The sequence below is a fragment of the Martes martes genome, assembly GCF_963455335.1.
Source record: "Martes martes genome assembly, chromosome: 12".
In the NCBI taxonomy this organism is placed as follows: domain Eukaryota; kingdom Metazoa; phylum Chordata; class Mammalia; order Carnivora; family Mustelidae; genus Martes; species Martes martes.
The window spans coordinates 84544206-84564318 of record NC_137900.1 but is presented as its reverse complement, the minus strand read 5'-3'; the positions used below and the strand labels follow the sequence as shown (position 1 = coordinate 84564318).

General features: G+C 39.4%; 1 protein-coding gene across 1 annotated transcript; it reads left to right on the top strand.

Annotated features, from left to right (window-relative positions):
• Positions 1 to 18007: 18007 nt before the first annotated feature.
• ZBTB26 (zinc finger and BTB domain containing 26) lies at positions 18008 to 19362 on the top strand (the record flags this gene model as incomplete). The annotated part of the gene is made up of 1 exon (XM_080819377.1): positions 18008 to 19362. One exon carries the CDS (start codon positions 18008 to 18010, stop codon positions 19331 to 19333), a length of 1326 nt encoding a protein of 441 aa, XP_080675503.1. The 3' UTR covers positions 19334 to 19362.
• Positions 19363 to 20113: the final 751 nt, after the last annotated feature.

The following is a 20113-nucleotide window of genomic DNA, read 5'->3' as shown; positions in this document are numbered from 1 at the left end:
GCCCCCTACTCACGTGAGAGCCGCTTCTTCCGCCCTCCGCCCCGCCTCCCGCCCCGCCTCATAGGCCTGCGGCGAAGCCGAGCAGCCCCATTGGCCCAACAGCAGGCGGCGAGGGCGTACTTCCTTTCCTCGAAGCTCCACCTGGGCTTTTACCCTGGCACGGGAGTCTGCGCCTGCGCCGAGTCTGCACTCCTGAAGGTGGGGTAGCGGTGTGCTCTGTGTTGGGACTCGGTCGGGCAGCTGCTGTGACTGCTTCAGGGACTGGAAGCAGGATGACAGAGGAATCAAGCTAGCTAGCACCTGTTAGCGCCTAAAAGGAGGTATTCATGCAGACTACTGGTGCTACAGCAGGAAATCCGCTCACCTTTCACGTTCAAATGCTGTTTGAAAAGCAGCCCTTAACAGCGTTACTCGACTCACTTGGCCTTTATTGAAGGCGTGCATCGTGATAGGTCCTTTTATGGGTATCTCATTTGGCCTTACCACAAAATAGAGAATGTTCGATTTTTCTCATTTTATAAAGGAGTCCAGCCTAAGTAACAATTCAGTCCAAAAGCCAAAAACGTTTGCCTCGTCTACAGGCCACTGGCTGCAACACAGTTGCCTTGAGGTACTTGAGACACAAAGAACAGACCAGAAATAAACAAGTTTGTTTCAGTGTCACCTGAAGAGGGGCTGAAATTTTATCCTAAAATCATTCAAAAGTAGGGCACCTGGCTGGTTCAGTCCTAGAGTATGTGACTCTTGATCTCGGGGTTGTGAGCTCAAGCCCCACATTGGGTATAGAGGTTACTTAAAAATCTTAAAAAAAAAAAAAAAATTCAAAAGTGATCTATAGAGCAAAAGCAATAAAATGAGATTTAAAGTCCTGAGTGACTTTACAATGTAGTTGGTAACAGAAACAATGGCTACTAAAGGTGCTAGTAAGTTATGACAACTTATAAAATATACAGCCTATCCCTTACTCTTCCTTTTTCTTTATTAAAATAGCCTATGCTCTTTTCCTGGTGAATGAGTCATGCAATGTTTTCCTGTGGATAATGTATCCAAATCAACCAGAGAAAACACAAAAATGTTGTGCTCTGTTGCAGTCCTCTATGTGACTTGTCTACTATTACAATAGACTTGGCTGCACTCCCGCAGGAAAATAGCTTTGTTCTTTTTCTCCTTATACAGTTACATAATAATACACACCCATTTTAACGTAGTAATATCAAATAATAGATGCAGTATTAGGAAATCTTCTGAAGTCTTGGAGCACTTTTAATATTTTGTTGACTATACATTCATGTATTCTTTGATTCATTATGTATACCCCAAATATATATGTAAATCTTAACATAAGCTTTTAAAATAAAATTTTATTACAGATTCAGTACAGTATGCCTTGGAGAATAGAAAACAGAGACAAGCTACAGTAAAAAATAAAATATCACATTCCCACCACCAATGTTAATACCATAATGCAGATCCTTGTGTGCCAACATAGTTTTTCAGAATGAGATCACGTGGTTTAGCAATCTGCTTTATTCAATTAACAATATCCACCTTATCATTTCAGTATATTTTCCCCACATCCAATTCCTAGATCACATCCAATTTTCTTTCAACCTAAAAATATTTTTACAGTTGGCTTTCCCAAATCATGTAATATTTCAATTGTTTTCCTCTCATCTATTATCTACAATAGTCAAATATCTTGTTGACTGAAATATATTTTTTTAAAGCTAGTTTTCCTAAATCAGTATCCAATCCAGGGCCAAACCTACATCTGGTTGTTCTATCCCTTAAGTATTTTTTTACTCTAGCACTTAAGAAAAATACTAAGATACAGGCGTACTGAAGAAATCAGGCCACTTGAGTGCAAAATTTCCCACTCTCTGGATTTGAATGATTGCTTCCCCAAGAGGTTATTGAATTTGTTCCTCTAGACCTGGTATTTCCTGGAAACTAGAAGTTCTGTTTCAAGGCTCAATAGATTAATGTGGTAAGTTAGAGCCAGAATGGGAAAATCCATGAATGCTAAAATGAAAAAAAAAAAGGAAATTCAATCTATACATCCATGGATGCCCTCAGACGTTTTTAAGGACAGTGCCAATATCAGATTTGGATTTTCTAAAAGATCATTCTGGTAGAAGTAGAAAAGGCGAAACAGGGTAAATGGAACAGTTTAGAGGCCACCTAAGATCAGAAAGATTTGAACTAAGGCAGAACAAAGGGGATGGGGTTGGAGGGAACAGGGTTCAAGAGATATTTGAAAAAGAAATATATTCAAGCTTGCTGATCTTCTGCCTGCTCAAACCTGATTTTGAGCCCTTCTAGTGAATTTGTCATTTCTGCTATTGTACTTTTTAACTTCAGAATTTTATTTTGGTTCCTTTCATAATTTCTATATCTTTCATACTATTGCCATTTTTTTTCTCATAGCTTTTCTGACTTCATCTATGTTTCCTTTTAGCTCAGTGAGCAACTTCCAGACAGTTGGTTTAAAGTCTTTGTCTAGTAAGTCAGATGTCTCCTCTTCCTCAGGGATGGTTTCTGTTGATTTATTTCATTCCTCTGAACAGGCCATACTTTCCTATTTATATACCTTTTGATTTTTTGCCAAAAAATGGACATTTGAACCTTATAATGTGATAACTGTGGATTGTTATTGGTTTTGTTTTTTTGTTTGTTTGTTTTTATTGTTGAAGGATATCTCTGTACCAGGGATCAGGATCAGCCTAAGGTGAAAGGTCAACATCTCCTCAGTTCTTTTCTGAGCCTTCATCTTTTCCTGGTTATACACATTGGCTTTCTAATTTTCCCTATGTAAGTGGTTGCTTCTGAATGTCCTAATCCTTAAATGTCTGACTCCCAAATGCGGTAAAAGGGGAAACAAACACAGAAAACAGGAGCTGTTCCTTCATATCCCATAGAAACCAGCTCAGCCTATGAGGGTTGAAACAAAGGCAGCCACTCTGCGCCTGAATCTCAGAACTCAAAAGGAGCAATAAGCAATCAAAATACAGAACCCAGGTATTTGGTGAACAAGATTCTTATTTCCCACCACAGCTCCAGCAAGCCACACCAGGAATGTGAACATGGCTGCTGGCCACAGGGCTGAAGGGTAGGAAACAGGGGGGTGTTATCATTCTAGAGGCTGACATTGACTGAAACTAACCTCAATTTACCAACCAAACTTTCTCCTGGAAGACACAAGAATTCAAACAGACTCCAGAATTCCAAAATAGTTACTTCAGTTTCTGCCAGTACAACTGTTGTCTAGGTAGAGAGATGGATTCCTTGTGTTTCCTACTTCATCTGAGGAACAGAAAGAAAAGAAAAAAAGAAACGTGAATGGTGAATAGAGTCTAAGGGATCTGTGGGACACTATCAAGACAAACGTACCACTGTGGGAATCCCAGAAGAGAGAAAGGGGAGAAAGAATAATAATCAGAGGCGCCTGGGTGGCTCAGTTGGTTAAGTGTCTGACTCTTCATTTCTGCTCAGGTCATGATCTCAGGATCTTGGGATTGAGCCTTACATAGGGCTCCACACTCAGCACATAGTCTGCTTGAGATTCTCTCTATTCCCCCCCTTTCCCTCCTTTCCTGCACTTGCGTGCACACTGTCTCTCTTTCTCTAAGATAAATGAATAAATTAAAAAAAAAAAAAGAATCAAACTGTAGAAAGCCAAAGAAAAGAGAGACTCTTGAAAGCAGCAAAAGAGAAGTGATTCTTCATATACAAAGAAGCCTCAATGAGATTATCACCCAAATTCTCATCCTAAACCTCAGAGGCCAGAAAGCAGTAGGTTCATAATAATCAATGTGCTGAAAGGAAAAAAAAAAAAAAAACTTGATAAAGAATTCTGTATCTGGCAAAACTGTGCTTCAAAAATGAGGGAGGGGCACCTGGGTGGCTCAGTGGGTTAAGGCTCTGCCTTCGGCTCAGGTCATGATCTCAGGGTTCTGGGATCAAGCCCCACATTGGGCTCTCTGCTCAGCAGGGAGCCTGCTTCCTCCTCTCTGCCTGCTTCTCTGCCTACTTGTGATCTCTGTCTGTCAAATAAATAAATAAAATCTTTTTAAAATCTTAAAAAAAAATCTTTAAAAAAACGAGGGAGAAATTAAAATAATCTGATTTTTAAAAAGCTAAGGGAGTTTGCCAATAAACCTGGCCATCAGATGTGCTATAGGTAATCCTTCAGGTTGAAATGAAAGGATGCTCAACGGTAACTTGAAACCATATGAAGAAATAAAGATCTCTAGTAAAGATAAATGTGTAGGGAAATATAAGAGTAAGTATTATTATAATTACAGTTTGTAACTCCCCTTTTTATTTCCTTTATGATTTAAAAGACAAGTGCATTAGGTTATTAATCTATGTTATTGGGCACAGAGTATATAAAGACATAATCTGTAACATCAATAACAGAAAGAAGGGCCAGAGCTATATGAGAGGTTTTGTATGCTATTAAAGTTGGTATCAATTCAATTAGGTTGTTATAACTCTTTGGTGTTAAATGCAATTCCCATGACAACCACAATGAAAATATTTATAGAATATTCACAAAAGGAAATAAGAGGTGAATTAAAACTTTTCACTAAAAAAAATCAAACACAGAAAAGGACAGTAATAAAAGAAATGAAAGGCACAAAGGCCTATAAAAAAGAAATAGCAAAATGGCAGAAATAAACCCATCCTCAGCAGTAATTACTTAAAATGTAAATGGTGTAAACTCTTCAATCAAAGACAGATATGAGCAGAATGGATTAAAAAAAAGAAAAGTTCCAACCATCCATAGAAAAGACTCACTTTAGACCCAAAGATACAAATAGGTTTAAAGTGAAAGAATTTTTAAAAAGCTATTGCAGGGGCTCCTGCTGGGGTTAGTCAGTATAGCATGCAACTCTTTATCTCAAGGTCGTAAGTTTGATTCCCGTGTTGGGCCAAGAGCTTACTTTTAAAAAAAATTTAAGAAGTTCCATATAAATAGTAATGTAAGAGAGTGGGTGATTATACTAACGTCATACAAAATAGACCGTAAATCCAAAAAACTGGTTACAAGAGACAAAGAAGAACACTATTTATTAATAAAAGGTTCAATAAAGCAAGATCATATAGATTATAAACACTGGGGTGCCTGGGTGGCTCAGTCGTTAAGCGTCTGCTTCGGCTCAAGTCATGATCCCAGCGTCCTGGGATAGAGCCCCATATCGGGCTTCCTGCTCGGTGGGAAGCCTGCTTCTCCCTCTCCCGCTTCCCTTGCTTGTATTCCCTCTTTCACTGTCTCTCTGTCAAATACATAAATAAAAAATCTTTTAAAAAAATTATAAACGTTAATATACCTGGTAAGAGACCCTCAAAATATATGAAGAAAAAATGACCAGAATTAAAGGGAAGAGTAAAAAGTTCTACAATAACAGTTGGAAACGTCAGTACTCCACTTTCAATCATGAATAGAACAACCAGATAGAAGATAAGCTGGGAAACAGAGAACTTGAAGATCATGCTAAACCAACTAAGCCTAACAGATATGTATAGAAAAGTCCACCCAACAACAGCAGAATACACATTCTTTTTACATTCACATGGAATATTCTCCTGGACAGACCATATAATTAGGCCACAAAACAAGCCTCAATAGATTTTAAAGGATAGGTATCATACAATGTATTTTCTCCAACCATAATGGAATGAAGTCAGAAATCAGTAACATAAATAAATGTAAATTACACAACATGCTTTTAAACAACCAATAGGTCAAAGATGAAATCAAAAGGGAAATTAGAACATATGTTAGAAACAAATGAAAATGATGACACAACATACCAAAACTGATAGGATGCAATGAAGGCACTGATTAGAGGGAAATTTATAGTTGAAAATGGCTACATTAAAAAAGAAGAAAGATCTCAAAAATAATACCCTAACTTTATACCTTAAAACAAGAAAAATTAGAAAATAAACCCAAAGCTAGCAGAGGGAAAGAAAGAAAACAAAAAAGAGAAAAACCAATGAGACCAAAAACTGTTTCTTTGAAAAGAACAACAAAATCAACAGATCTTTATGGAAATAACTAAAATCAGAAATGAAAGTGGATATCACTTCTGACTTTCTAGAAATAAAAGGATTATAAAAGAATGCTGTGAACAACTGTAAGCGAACAAATTAAGTAACCTAGAAAAGAAAACAAATTCCTTGAAACACACCAGCTATCTAAACTGATTCAGAAGAAATAGAAAATCTCAGCACACATAAAAAAAGATATTAAGTGAGTAAACAAAAAACTCCCAAAAAAGAAGAGTCCTGTCCCAGATGACCACCAGTGAAATGCACCAAACATTTATTTATTTATTTATTTATTAAAGATTTATTTAATTATTTATTTATTTGAGAGAGAGAAAGAGACAGAGAGAGCATGAGCAGGAGGAGAGGCAGAGGAAGAGGGAGATGCTGACACCCCTCAGAGCAGGGAGTCTAGCGTGGTTCTCTATGCCAGGACCCTGAGATCATGACCTGAGTCAAAGGCAGCCGCTTAATTCACTGAGCCACCCAGGTGCCCCGAAATGTACCAAACATTAAATGAATAACACCAATCCTCCTCAAATTCTTCCAAAAAAATTGAAGAGGAAATATTTCTTAACTCATTCTATGAGGTCCTCATTATCCTGATACTAAAGCCAGATAAAGTCATCATAAGTAAGTTATAGACTGATATCTCCTGTGAATATAGATGCTAAAATCCTCAACAACATTTAAGATAATCAAATCCAACAACATATTAAAAGGATTATTCTCCATGTCCAAGTGGGATTTATCACACGAATGCAGGGTGGTTCAACATAAAATCAATCAATGTAATATATCACATTAATGAAACAAAAAGAAAAAAACACACGATCATCTCAATGGATGCAGAAAAGGCATCTGACAAACTATAATGCTTTTCATAATAAAACTTCTTATAAAACTAATTTTAGAGGGAAAATTCCTCAACATGATAAAGGTATTTGTTAAAAACCCACACTGAACACCATACTCAATAATTTAGCTACCCCTCTAAGATCAGGAACAAGTCAAAGATGTCTCCTTTCACTGCTGCTATTAAACACTGTACTCGAAATTCTAGCCAAGATTATTAGACAAGAAAGAGAAATAAAAAGCAAATTGTGAAGAGAAAGAGGTAAAACTATCTCTATTCACAGACAACATGATTATATGGAGAGAAAATCTCAAAGAACCCACAAAAAAGCTACTGAAGCAAAAACAAAACAAAAATTCAGTAATGTTGCTGGGTGTAACACCAACACACAAAAACCTGCTGTTTCTACACACCAGCAATGATAAATATGAAAAGGAAATGAAGAAAGCAATTCCATTTACAATATTATCAAAAAGAATTAAATACCCTGAGAGCCTGAAAACATTGCTGAAATTAATGAACACCTAAATACATGGAAAGACGTTCTGTATTTACAGGAAGTCACACTTAAACTTGTTAAAACAGCAATGCTATCCCAAAGTGATCTACAGATTCAACACAAGATCAAAATTACAACATCCTTTTTCTCTGAAATGTAAAAGGTCATCCTCAAATTTATAGAGCTTCAAAGGGCCAAAACAATCTTGATAAAGCATGAAGTTGAAGAACTCACACTTCCTCAAAGGTGAGAGGACAGAGAGCTCAGAAATAAACCGTCACATATATGGTCAAAGGTGCCAAGACCAGTCAAAGGGTAAAGGACAGTCTTCAAGAACCGGTGCTGGAAAAACGATATCCACGTACAAAAGAATATGAAGTAGGGTACAGCTGTGGTGACTATTACACAACAGTGCGAATGTACTTAATGTCACCGAACTTTGTATTTACAAATGATTAAAATTATAAATACTTTGCTTTACCACAATAATATCCCTCTCCCCAAGGGGGGGGGGGGTAAAAAAAAAAAAAAAAGGAGAGCCCAGGGAGCTACTGAATTGGCAAGGAGAAGGAAAGGGACTCCAGAATGATGATAAAGTTTTCTGGTTGGCAGGACTGCGTGGATGATGCCCTTTACCAATGCAAGGACTACAGGCCGTAAGAAGCAGGAATGCATATGAACTTGAGATAATTAAGGTACATTAAGATTGGGACAACCAATTGGAGAGTCTTCTGGGCAGTGGCCCTGGAGCTCAAGAGACCAGTTCCGTATGGCGAGAGTGATTTGTGAATGCTCGGCACGTTGCAAGTAACGGAAGCCACCGGGATGAGAGAGATCTCTGGGAAACAGCAACTTCCAAAAGCCGGGGGGAGTCCACCACCTTCTGCTTTCAGGGCCCCAGCTCCGCGAGTCCACATCCCTAGGCGGGAGGGGCTTACCGAGGCTTAAGTGCGGAGGCGCCCTTCAAGCCCACGGGGGCAGCAGGCGGCGGAGGCCCAGCTCCAGAGGAGCGGCTCCAAAGCGGTGAAGCGCGCAGGGCCTGAGCCCGGGACGCGAAACAACCGCCACAGCTCCGGGTCAACGGCGAGACGCTCGCAACACCACTCTCGGATACTCTGTCCCCTTTCCTCCGCGCGCTGAGTCCCTCTCCGGGGCCCGTCACCCTCCGAGTCTTCCGATTGGTGCAGAGGACCAAGGGACCTGGAAGTTGTTTTGTCCGGCGAGGGCTGCCCTTCCGGTTCCGTTGGGTCCCCCTTTGGCTCGGGTTCCCTGCCCCTCCCCCTTCCCGGAGCCCCGAGGGGCCGGAGCTCCTGGCGGTGCCGGATCCAGACGGTGGCCTTCCCCCGGGTCTGTAAGTGCGGAGGCGGCCGGAGCGCCGGGCAGGGGTACGGGGTCTCTCAAGAGGGAGCCCCCTTGGGGCCCTGGATTGGCCGGGACCCGCTCTGGGATGGGGGCGAGGAGCTGGCCTAGGCCCGGTGGGACTTAAGGAAGCCTTGGCCCGGCCCACGCTGTGCCCCGCCCCTTTTTCTTCCCGGCCTCTGGAATGGGGCGCCTAACTATGCCCCAGGGACCTCCTCCTGGGACCCCAGCCGAGGGCCCAGCAGTTGGCTTGGACGCCTGATTCTGGCATCTTGTAGGAAGTGCAAGAGTTGAGGCCCTGGCAAGGCCTCGGTGCCAACCCGCTGAATTCACTATGCGTGCTGACCTAGGTTACCTTTTTGCCGGGGTTTCCCCCAAATTGGCCGCTGGCCACAGCATCTTTTCTATTACTGGCGCTATGCTAGGTACTGGGGCTTCTTAGGATACCCTTTCAGTATTCCAGGGTCAAGTTTGGGAGCCAGATATAAACAAATAATTGCTCCTGCGATTTATGTATCAGGCAAGTATGTGTGAACTGCCCAACGGGCAGTTGCAGGGAAGGCTGAGGGAAGAAGGTGACGTCTGAAGTACACTTCTTGCAGAGGATAAAGTGGAGAAGAGCTCTTCAGGCAGAAGGAACAGTTCGCAAAGCTTTGAAGGAGTGACTGAGGAGCGAAGAGGAGGAAGTAGGGGGCTCTTGTGTGTAGGAGGAGATACGTGTCTGGGACAGTAGGCTGAGGTCCAGATAGTGAAAGGTTTAATCCTAAAGGAGTTGGGTAGTTTTAAAAGAGTTTTAAGTGGGAGACTTACATAGTCAGATTTGCACTGTAGAAAGCTATGTTGTTCTAGAAGTCAGCTTATAGAAAAGAAATGTCTCTAAGCTGATATGGACTCTTCCATTAATGTCTAGGTACTGTTATTGGAAATTCTTTTGAAGGAGTAATGGAATTAGCCTAGTTAAGGAAGCCTGAAATGGAGTTATGACAGTGTTACTGGGAAAGAAGGGAAGTATGCTTAAGTGAATGGTATGATAACTCCATAATAAATTGGATGCTGGGGGAGAAAGATGTAACAAAGCTGCTTCCTAGGTTTTCGGTCTTTGGCATTTGGAGAATGTTGATGCTAATATCAGCAATAAAACCATAAACTTGTAGATTACAAATTTATTTTTTTGGACATGTTGAATTAAAGGTATAATGGAATAGCCACATAAAACTGTCCAGTATAGAGTTGGAAATGCAGATCTGCGGCTTGACCTCAGTGTTGTGGCTAGAGGTAAAAGTTTGAGTCATTGGCATAGAAGTGGAAGCCGTGGTAATATTTGGCATCAGGAAGGAAGTATTGAGAAAGATGGGAGTATTTTGGGGGGAATGCTTGCATTTATGAAGCAAAAAGAGGAATTAATTGGTGGGATAGCAAAAACAGAGGTAGGGGATAATGTATAAAAGTACAGGGTTCCAGCAACCAAGAAGACCCAGAATCAAGAGAAGGGAATTTTGGGAAGGGTCCAATGGGACAATTTGTGCAGAGGAATGAGGGGTGGGGGGAAAGATTGCATTTCTGTAGTAAGAGATCATTAGTGGGGCACCTGGCTGGCTCAGTCAGTAGAGCATGCAACTTTTGATCTTGGGATCATGAGTTCAAGCCCCATGTTGGGCATAGAGATTACTTAAAAAAAAAAAAAGAGAGAGAGAGATCATTAGAGACCTCTTAAAAAACCATTTTAGTAGAGTGATGAGGTGTAATTTATGAAATAATGGAGACCTCAACTAGTTTGGTGTTAAATAAGAATGAGAAAAGGCTGCATATGAAGTGTTTCACAAAGAAAATTGACAGGCTTTATTTGTTTATTCACCTAACAAATGCTTATCAAGCACATTCCAGATACTGTTCTAAGCTCTTTTAAACATTAATTTAATTTTTAATTTCCCATAACAACCCTATGAAGTATTACTATTTGACAGATGGGAAAAATGAAGCACAGAAGGGGTTAAGTAACTTGCCCCGGGGTCACACAGCTAGTAAGTGGTTGAGCAGTATTTTCCTTCTAGGAAGCATAGCTCCAGAATCCATAGTTTTATCCACTGCATTAAGCAGTGACTGAATATGGTAGTGAAAGGAGTGGGAAAAATTTAAGAAAAGATAGGTTCATTGATTAAAAAATGGAAGGCTTGGAAGGAGATCCTAATTGAGAAGGTAAGTAATGGGTGTATGTTTATATTACATATTTGTTTTTTATTTCTCTCTGTCTTATATCCTCTTCCAATCAATGCCACTTTAGGTCAGTTTCTTTCACAATTAGGCCAATTTATCCCATGCTTTCATCTATCACTTACTATCTATAATCAAGTCTCTTTAAATTCAGTCTCTATCCAGCTAGCTAATGAATCTTCCCCATCATGTCATGTAAGATTCTCTGGCTAATCATTTTAAGACCAGATGGATGTGCTCGCTTCGGCAGCACATATACTAAAATAAGACCAGATGGATGATCATCCCCTCCAGTATTCCTTAGCTAATGGGTGACACTGTGTCAAATTAATCCAGTCATTCAAATCAGAGGTCTTGGAGTCATCTTAAACTATCCTTTCTTAACCCCACCTTGGTCACCAAGTCCATCAGTTCTTTGAAATATCTCTCAAATCTGTTTTTCTCTCTCTATCTATATGATTGTTATCAGTATTCAGACCCTCATTATTTCAATCTTGATTTGTTAGAGTAATAGCATACTACAGGTATCATTGCCTTCATGTCCACTGTTCTCAGAGCCATTCTCCATTAATTTTTATTTTTGACTTATTGAGTTTCAGACGGTGAAGGAGTTTAGGTATCACACATCTCAAGTGATCGAATAGTAGCCTAGGGCGGGTACCGTTGAGTAACCTGAGGTAAAGTTAAGTTTGGTTAAGGTTGGCCATAAGGATGGGGATTTAGGGATTTTTTTTTTTAAATAGAGAATGTAAATAAAACATTGAGAAACCAGATGGGCTTTCTGAGGAGTAAGCCTTGAAAAAAACAGCAAAAAATCAAGGACTAAGCTTTGAAGGATATACTTACCTTTACACAATTTATTGGATCCTTGAAGAGCAAACAAGCAAAAGAATGATGGAAAGCTGAGGCCAGTAGTAAAGCAACTTGACCATTTCTGTACAACAGTTTGAAAGAATGAGCTAGATCTATATTCAACATATATAGCTGTCAAAACAATAAATGAAAAAAAAAGTTGCCAAACAACATGTAGAGTTTATGTGTAAGTAACATAGCTTGTATTTTCTGGGGCTAGGTATATAGAAGTATTGTTTTTCAAGTGGAGGGAAGGAGAATCAAAAAGTACCAGACTTTTTCAGTAGTAAGTGGAAGATGGTTGGGAAAGAGAACTTTAGACTTAAAGTTAAAAGTAAAAACAAAACAAAAGATTGATAACTTGGACAATGCAGTGTCATGAAGGTTACCCAAATGAAGAAAGAGATCAAGGTTTATAAAGAGAAAGATTGTGATGTAATGCAACCTTTTTGAAAAATGGAGTATGGTGTTAGTGAGAAACAAAGATTTCCAGGTATTATGAGTGCTAAGTTGAAAGATAAGGTTACTTCTATGAGGTAGATGACAAAGTAAGACTGACATATAGCTTGGGAGTTTATTATGTGGAATAGAAAATTTTTCCTTATAATTAGGGGTATTTGAAAAAGAAACTTAGATATTTTCTCACTACCTGTAGCAGAGCAGTAAACATTGTCCAACTTAGAACATCCACTGATCCTTTTTGGCTACTCCTGTTTGAACAAGGGGAATTTTCAGATTAGTTGGCACATTTGTTATGGAGATAATTATGAAAGAATTGTATAAATATAACAAAGAGAAAGGGATCTTAAGTGAGAATATTCCTATTACACCAATGTTTGAAAAATAAGTCATTCACAGCTTGCTAATAGGGGCACCTGGGTGGCTCAGTCGTTTATAAACTTCTGCCTTCAGCGCAGGTCATGATCCCAGAGTCCTGTGATGGAGCCCCCCCGTTGGGCTCCCCGCTCAGTGGAGAGTCTGCTTCTCCCTCTCTATCTGCCTGCCTCTCTGCCTACTTGTGATGTCTCTCTGTCAAATAAATAAATAAAATCTTTGAAAAAATAAAAAAATAATGAAAAAGGAAAAGATTGCAGGTGTGAAATCAGGGCACCTGGGTGGCTCAGTTGGGAGTTTGCCAGCTCAGATCACGATCCCAGTGTCCAGGGATCGAGCCCCACGTCAGCTTCTCCTCACTCTGATCCTCCACCCCCGTTCATGTTCTCTCTCTCTGTCTTGCTCTGCTCTCTCTCTCAAATAAGATCTTTTTTAAAAAAGTATGAAATCAAAGAATTTATATAAAAACCCTTTCATCCCCCTGCTCATGCTCACTCTCGCTCTGTCTCAAATAAATAAAATCTTTAAAAAAAAAAAACTTGCTAAAAGAAATTCAGCAGTATTGCAGCTTTAATTGTAGTCATCTAGGCAACAGATGATAAGGGCTTGAACCATGGCAAAGATAGATAGAAAAAGAGTCATGTTCCCAGGACTCCAAGGGATCAACAGAATGTGGTGACCAAGTCTCTATTCTACCTGATAAAGTTCTTTACTTTCAGTTACTCAAAGTTCTCTTATAATCTAGAATTATGTGTGATTTTTATGAAACTTATGAATAACTGCTACTGTATTTAGAATTATGGTTATTTGCAAATAGCATTCAGACTTAGTATACAAATATAAATACACAAAAGATTAAAAAATAACAAAGTGAAAATAGGTGAGAAATGAAGTTAAAACAAGGATAAGGGAATAATTGCAATCAAGAATACGACTAGTACAGGGGCTCCTGGGTGGCTCAGTGGGTTAAGCCTCTGCCTTTGGCTTGGGTCATGATCCCAGGGTCCTGCGATGGAGCCCCGCATCGGGCTCTCTGCTCAGCAGGGAGCCTGCTTCCCTCTCTCTGCCTGCCTTTCTGCCTGCTTGTGATCTCTCTCTGTGTGTCGAATAAGTAAATAAAATCTTTAAAAGAAAAAAAAAAAGAATATGACTAGTACATAAAAGGCTTACTGTTAAAGTCCTCTAGACTTGACACAAATTTGGCCTTACATCCTACTCTGTTTTTAAACATAAACCTTTTGTTGAAGCATAACTCAATACACAGAAGTATGAAAATCATTAAATGTACAGCGGAATGGGTATGAAGAGGGAGGTCTGAACAGCTACGTAGTTAACATTATTCATGGGGTAGAACTTCAGCTAGTCTTGTTGTTTCATACATGGACTTTAGCATCAGGTAGCTTGGGCCCAAGTTCCAGCTCTAACACTTAATATTTTCCACCTCTCATAAGTTGAGCAAGCTACTTATATCCTCCAAGATTGGGCTTCCTCATATGCAAAATGGGCATGCTAATAATACCTACCTCCTAGAGATTTTGAGGATTAGGTGGGTCAATTTAGGTAAAGCACTTAGCACTGTACCTTGGACATAGCAAGGATTCAGTAAAGATTAGCTATCCTTTTTCTTTCATTAAACTGGTTTGTAAGAAACACAATTATTCCTTTTCATTTTGACTTTTTTTTAAGTAAAAAATAAATTGTTTAAAATTTGGGTTTACATTGTCAAAACTATTTTGGTAACAAATGCTAGAAAGGAATTTTCTCCCAGGACACTCAAAAGAGAATATGATGTTAATGAAGGGCCTCTCTACCATAGCACACTAATAATTTTACAGGGGACATTAAAGAGTTAATTATTCTGCTGGTTTTGTTGAATGAGTTGTGTACAAAGTAACACTTGGTCCTTGCCCTCAAATAACTAATATTGTATTGAAAAGAGAAACTAGTGGCAGGAAACAATTAAAGGGATAAACTGTGTGGTCCAGAAATAAGAGTTTATCAAAGGCAGCCAGTGGAGTATACTGACACATACTAGGCAAAACTTCTTAAACAGAACAAATTTTCCTCACATTCTTGGACTGTAGCAGAGAAATCAAAGCAAGCACTTTCCTGGGGTACATAACTATTGGGCTGCTCCTGCTGTTAAGTTTCTTGAGACTGATAGAAGTACTCCAGCTCCTCATCTTTGAAGCTCCGAGGAACAATTATCCCTGAGGATAGTTGTCTAATGCACTCTGAGTATTATCATCCTATAGGTGGAAGGCATTAATGATCATTGTTGGGTGTGTGTCAGAAAATACTGAGCTGAGGGTAGACTCAGGACAAGCTAAACTCTAAAAAAAGAATGCCCCCTTTTGTTTGGCAACTTGAAGCAACAGGCAATTTTATAACTTATGGTTATGAATTCGGGCATTTACTGTTGCCGGAATGAATGTATGAGGCCACTGTAATTGCTAAAACTAGCCAGTGATTATATAATTTTGCTGCTTTCTTTATACATATGTTTCTTGTATCTCCTAGATTTTTTCCTTTTTATTCGATATTCACCATCTTTTCTCTCATACAGCATTTGCTTCTGTATATCCTTCCTTTCTCATCTTTATTGTGATTATTCATTATCTGTGCATTCAGAATGCCATACAAAGGAAAAGCTTTATAATTTCTGTATGTCTGTTTTTGTTAATAAACCATGCCAGTTCTCCCTCTTACATTTCACCTCTCTTCCAATGACGGTTTCATTCAGCTGAACTCTTAAGTTTGGAATCTTTACACATTCCTTTTCTTTTTTTTTTTCCGTTTTCTGTATCTAGTCAATTACCAAGTTCTTCAAAATATTTTATTATTTTTCCTTACTCGTTATTCCCATTTTCATTCCTTTCTAGGCTCTCAGGGCCTCAGACTTGTAATGCTTTTACAGACTCTGAGCTGATCTTCAACGGCAGTTCTTCCTTCCTTCCACTGTCAAATTCTATAGGTCCAACAAACACAAACTGAGCACCTCCTGTGTGTTTAGTACAATATTAGGTTAGGGGAAGATACAGCAGTTTGAACAGAAGAGGGTCTGGCCGGTAATGTGGCTGCAGTAAGTAGAATTTGAAGCAAAAGGGAAGTGTTTTGCTGTAGAAGATGCAGGTTTCCAGCATCAGCCTCATTGAGTGAGATGAAGATGTTTCCCTCTAATGCCATGAAGCTTGCAGTTTGGAGGGGAAGGAACAAGTACTTAATAAGTATTCTGAGTGTTATTGTAGAGGTGCTATACTATGGGTCCAGTAGAGACAACTGTTCCAGTCTAAGACATTAGGTAGGGGCATCTCAAGAAATAAAGGAGTGATGGGGTACCTGACTGGTTCAGTTGAGAGTATCCCATTCTTGCTCTTGGGGTCATGAGTATGAGCCCTGCGTTTGGTGTGGAGATTACTTGGAAGGAAGGAAGGAAGAAGGAAGGAAGGAAGGAAGGAAAAGAAAGGCGGTCAGAAATGACTAGGAGTAGTGTTCTAAACTAAAGAAGTAACTGTGCTGGGGTGCCTGGGTGGCTCATTTGGTTGAGTCTGCCTTCAGCTCAGGTCATGATCTCAGGGTCCTGGGATCAAGCCCTATATCGGGCACTCCATGTAGTGGAGTCTGCTTCTCCCTCCCCCTCTGTGATCTCCCCCCCCCCCCCAATAAATAAAATCTTATAAAGAAGAAAGAGAGAGAGAAAGAAGAGGAAGGAAGGGGGGAGGGGAGGGAGAAAGAAAGAAAGAAAAAAAGAAATAACTGAGCTAAGGCCTGGATTGCTGTCATGCACCAGGCACTGAGCACTGTGAGTAAGACCTGGACTCTGCTTCAGGAGCTGGGTTCTATGAGCCTTGGTAAGTCACTGTTATAGAAGATAAGATTATAAAGATTAATCTTCAGGATCTATATTTGATCAATTATAGCTGATTGTCTCTTGTGACTCTCAACTATGGAGTTGATGTATGCACAAAGTTCAAGGTGAATTTATTGATGCACTAAGATTGTAGGGCTGTTTTTCAAGGATAGAGCTGATATACCTACTGATGTCACTCACAGAAGACTGGTGTATAAACAGAGTTTCAGTTTATTATTTTTACAATGACTGGTGGACTGGAATTATCATATTCACATAACCATTTCATCCTTCCCTTTGGAGAGAAACATGGGAAGCCAAATTATCAGAAAATCATTTAGGGAGTATAGAATCAGAACAGAAACTTTCTCCGAGGAATTGCTATATAAGGGAAAGATAGGCAAAGAGTTTGGCAGACACCTTATCCATGGTTGAATGGTTATCCCAATGTTTACCTTAATTATTATTATTTACCTTAATTACTTATTATTGGGTTTACTTCATCAGTTTATACTCCAAGGTTAGTCTTCATCCAGGAGACAATGGGAAGTCACAGAAGGATTTTAGGCAGGATCGGATCTAGTCAGATCCAGTGTTTTTGAAAGTTAACATGTGGTGTAGAAGTTGGATTAGAAGAAATAGAAGCTGGAACCCAAGAAGCATTTATGATCCCGTTCTAGTAGTCCAGTTGATGAGTAATGATGGATAAAGAGGAGTAAAGAAGAAAAAACAGAATCTATAAGCTATTAATTTGATTGACTTTATTCCTACTCAGATTCACACCAAGTGGCTCATCTGGTTTTTCTGTATAAAATATTTAATTTACTTTCTATATCAAGAAATGCTGCTTGAGAATTTAATTTGTCCAAAACGCACAGGATAAAGACTTGTACCTTTGACACTGTCTAAACATTGTCCCTTTAAGTCTGTTACGTTCAGTTTATTGCAGAAATGCTTGTATGAATAAATGCACATCAGTTTAAATAGAAGAGTGTTTACCCGGGAATGGGGCAAGCAAGGTCACTACAGTTCTTCAAAGTAGAAAGCACAGGGAGATTCTTCTTTTTTGTCTTTGAAGAAGTAGGTTCACAGTATCATGCAAAAAAAAAAAAAATCATTACTTTATTACTTGTTGGGATGTTTTTAGTATGTTTTTGAAACCCGATAGAATTCTCATTTGAATGGAAAAAATGCTCTTAGAGCAAGCACTGTTCTTGTATTAAGTATCTTAAGAAGTTGAATGGATGCCAAACTATTTACATTGATACAAGTCTACTCCTTAGGTGCAATTGATACTTGATATGGAGTAATTTTTCACAGCCTTTGAAAGCTGTTACACTAGCTTCCTCTTTCAAGGAAAATTTCATTTGGATACATACAAAGAGATATGTCAACACAGATTTGTTTTTGGAAGGAAAAATCCAGGTTTCTTAATTGTTTGAATTTTCTTAAATTCATCCTTTTTACATTTCTGTTCTTTAGGTCTGCCAAAATGTCTGAAAGATCAGATCTCCTTCACTTCAAGTTTGAAAATTATGGAGATTCAATGTTACAAAAAATGAACAAATTAAGAGAAGAGAATAAATTTTGTGATGTTACAGTTCTCATAGATGATATTGAGGTACAGGGGCATAAAATTGTGTTTGCTGCAGGTTCCCCCTTCCTAAGAGACCAGTTTTTACTGAATGATTCCAGAGAGGTGAAAATCTCCATATTGCAGAGTTCCGAAGTGGGGAGACAATTGCTCTTATCCTGTTATAGTGGTGTGCTGGAATTCCCTGAGATGGAACTGGTCAATTACTTGACTGCGGCAAGTTTTCTTCAGATGAGCCACATTGTAGAGCGGTGCACGCAGGCCTTGTGGAAGTTTATAAAGCCAAAACAACCAATGGATAGTAAAGAGGGATGTGAACCACAGAGTGCTTCTCCCCAGTCAAAAGAACAGCAGGGAGATGCCAGAGGCTCCCCAAAGCAGGATTCACCTTGTGTTCATCCATCTGAAGACAGTATGGATATGGAGGACAGTGATATTCAGATTGTTAAGGTAGAATCTATTGGGGATGTATCCGAGGTTAGAAGTAAAAAAGATCAGAACCAGTTTATTTCTTCTGAACCCACTGCTTTACATTCATCAGAGCCCCAGCATTCCCTGATAAATTCAACTGTGGAAAACAGAGTAAGTGAAATAGAACAAAACCATCTCCACAATTATGCCCTCTCTTACGCAGGCAGTGATAATATCATCATGGCCTCAAAAGATGTCTTTGGGCCTAATATTCGAGGTGTAGACAAAGGCCTACAGTGGCATCACCAGTGTCCAAAGTGTACCAGGGTGTTTCGTCACCTGGAGAACTACGCCAACCATTTAAAAATGCACAAACTCTTTATGTGTCTACTCTGCGGCAAGACTTTTACTCAGAAAGGCAACCTTCATCGACACATGCGTGTGCATGCCGGCATTAAACCTTTCCAGTGTAAGATCTGTGGGAAAACCTTTTCTCAGAAGTGTTCCTTACAGGATCATCTTAACCTTCACAGTGGAGATAAGCCCCATAAGTGTAACTATTGTGACATGGTTTTTGCACATAAGCCAGTTTTGAGGAAACATCTTAAACAGCTGCATGGCAAAAACAGCTTTGATAATGCCAATGAAAGAAATGTGCAAGACCTCACAGTGGATTTTGATTCTTTTGCATGTACAACAGTCACAGACTCTAAAGGGTGTCAGCCACAGCCTGATGCAACACAGGTCCTGGATGCAGGTAAACTGGCCCAAGCTGTCTTGAACTTAAGAAATGATAGTGCTTGTGTGAATTGATTAGGGGCTTTATGCTCACAACTTAGAATGGACTGAAAACGTGGCAATAGTCTCGAGTCTTTTTAGGAGTGATTTTGCTAGTCTGACTTCTCCAAATCCTCTGTGCGGGTTGTAGGGGTGAGTCAAAGCACTAACAGACCAGGCAACTTACCACTTGGAGTGGTCTTGCCTTCCTTTTGCCCTCTTCCATTTTGTGTTTTGAATTATTTATCCCGTGTTGTCTGTTTTCCTTTCCCAAGGAGTATTCCATTTGTCTACCTAACATTGACTTTTGTCTTAGACTGACACTATTTTAGGCTTTTCACTGGGCACATTCTGAAGGTACCAATAAGTTAATAACATCACCTACAGTCCACTAATAGATGCTATGCTAAGAGAAGTGAGTAGTATTTTTCTTTGGCAAAAAATAGGCTGAGATACAAGGTGATACTGCTCTTGGCCTGAATATGTGATAGAACTTCTGGTTGCCTACTGGTAATTGCCTACTGATAATGAATCTGCCTCCTACCATTTGTACTCGTCTTGCAGCTGGCTATGAAGTATTTTGGGTTGTTCTGTACTTTTCAACGGTATTATGGCCCAACTTCATGTCACTGAGTGGTTCACACAGACCAGAGGACAGTCTTTTCAGCAATACCTACAGACAAATAGTTAGGGATCAGCATGAGGAGCATAATTAACAGAGGATAGAAGTACAATTGTATAATAGCACTTACATAGGTGGTCTTCCCAGAAAGAAGCCAAATGCTTATAATTAATGTGTAATTTACTTGTGGATGC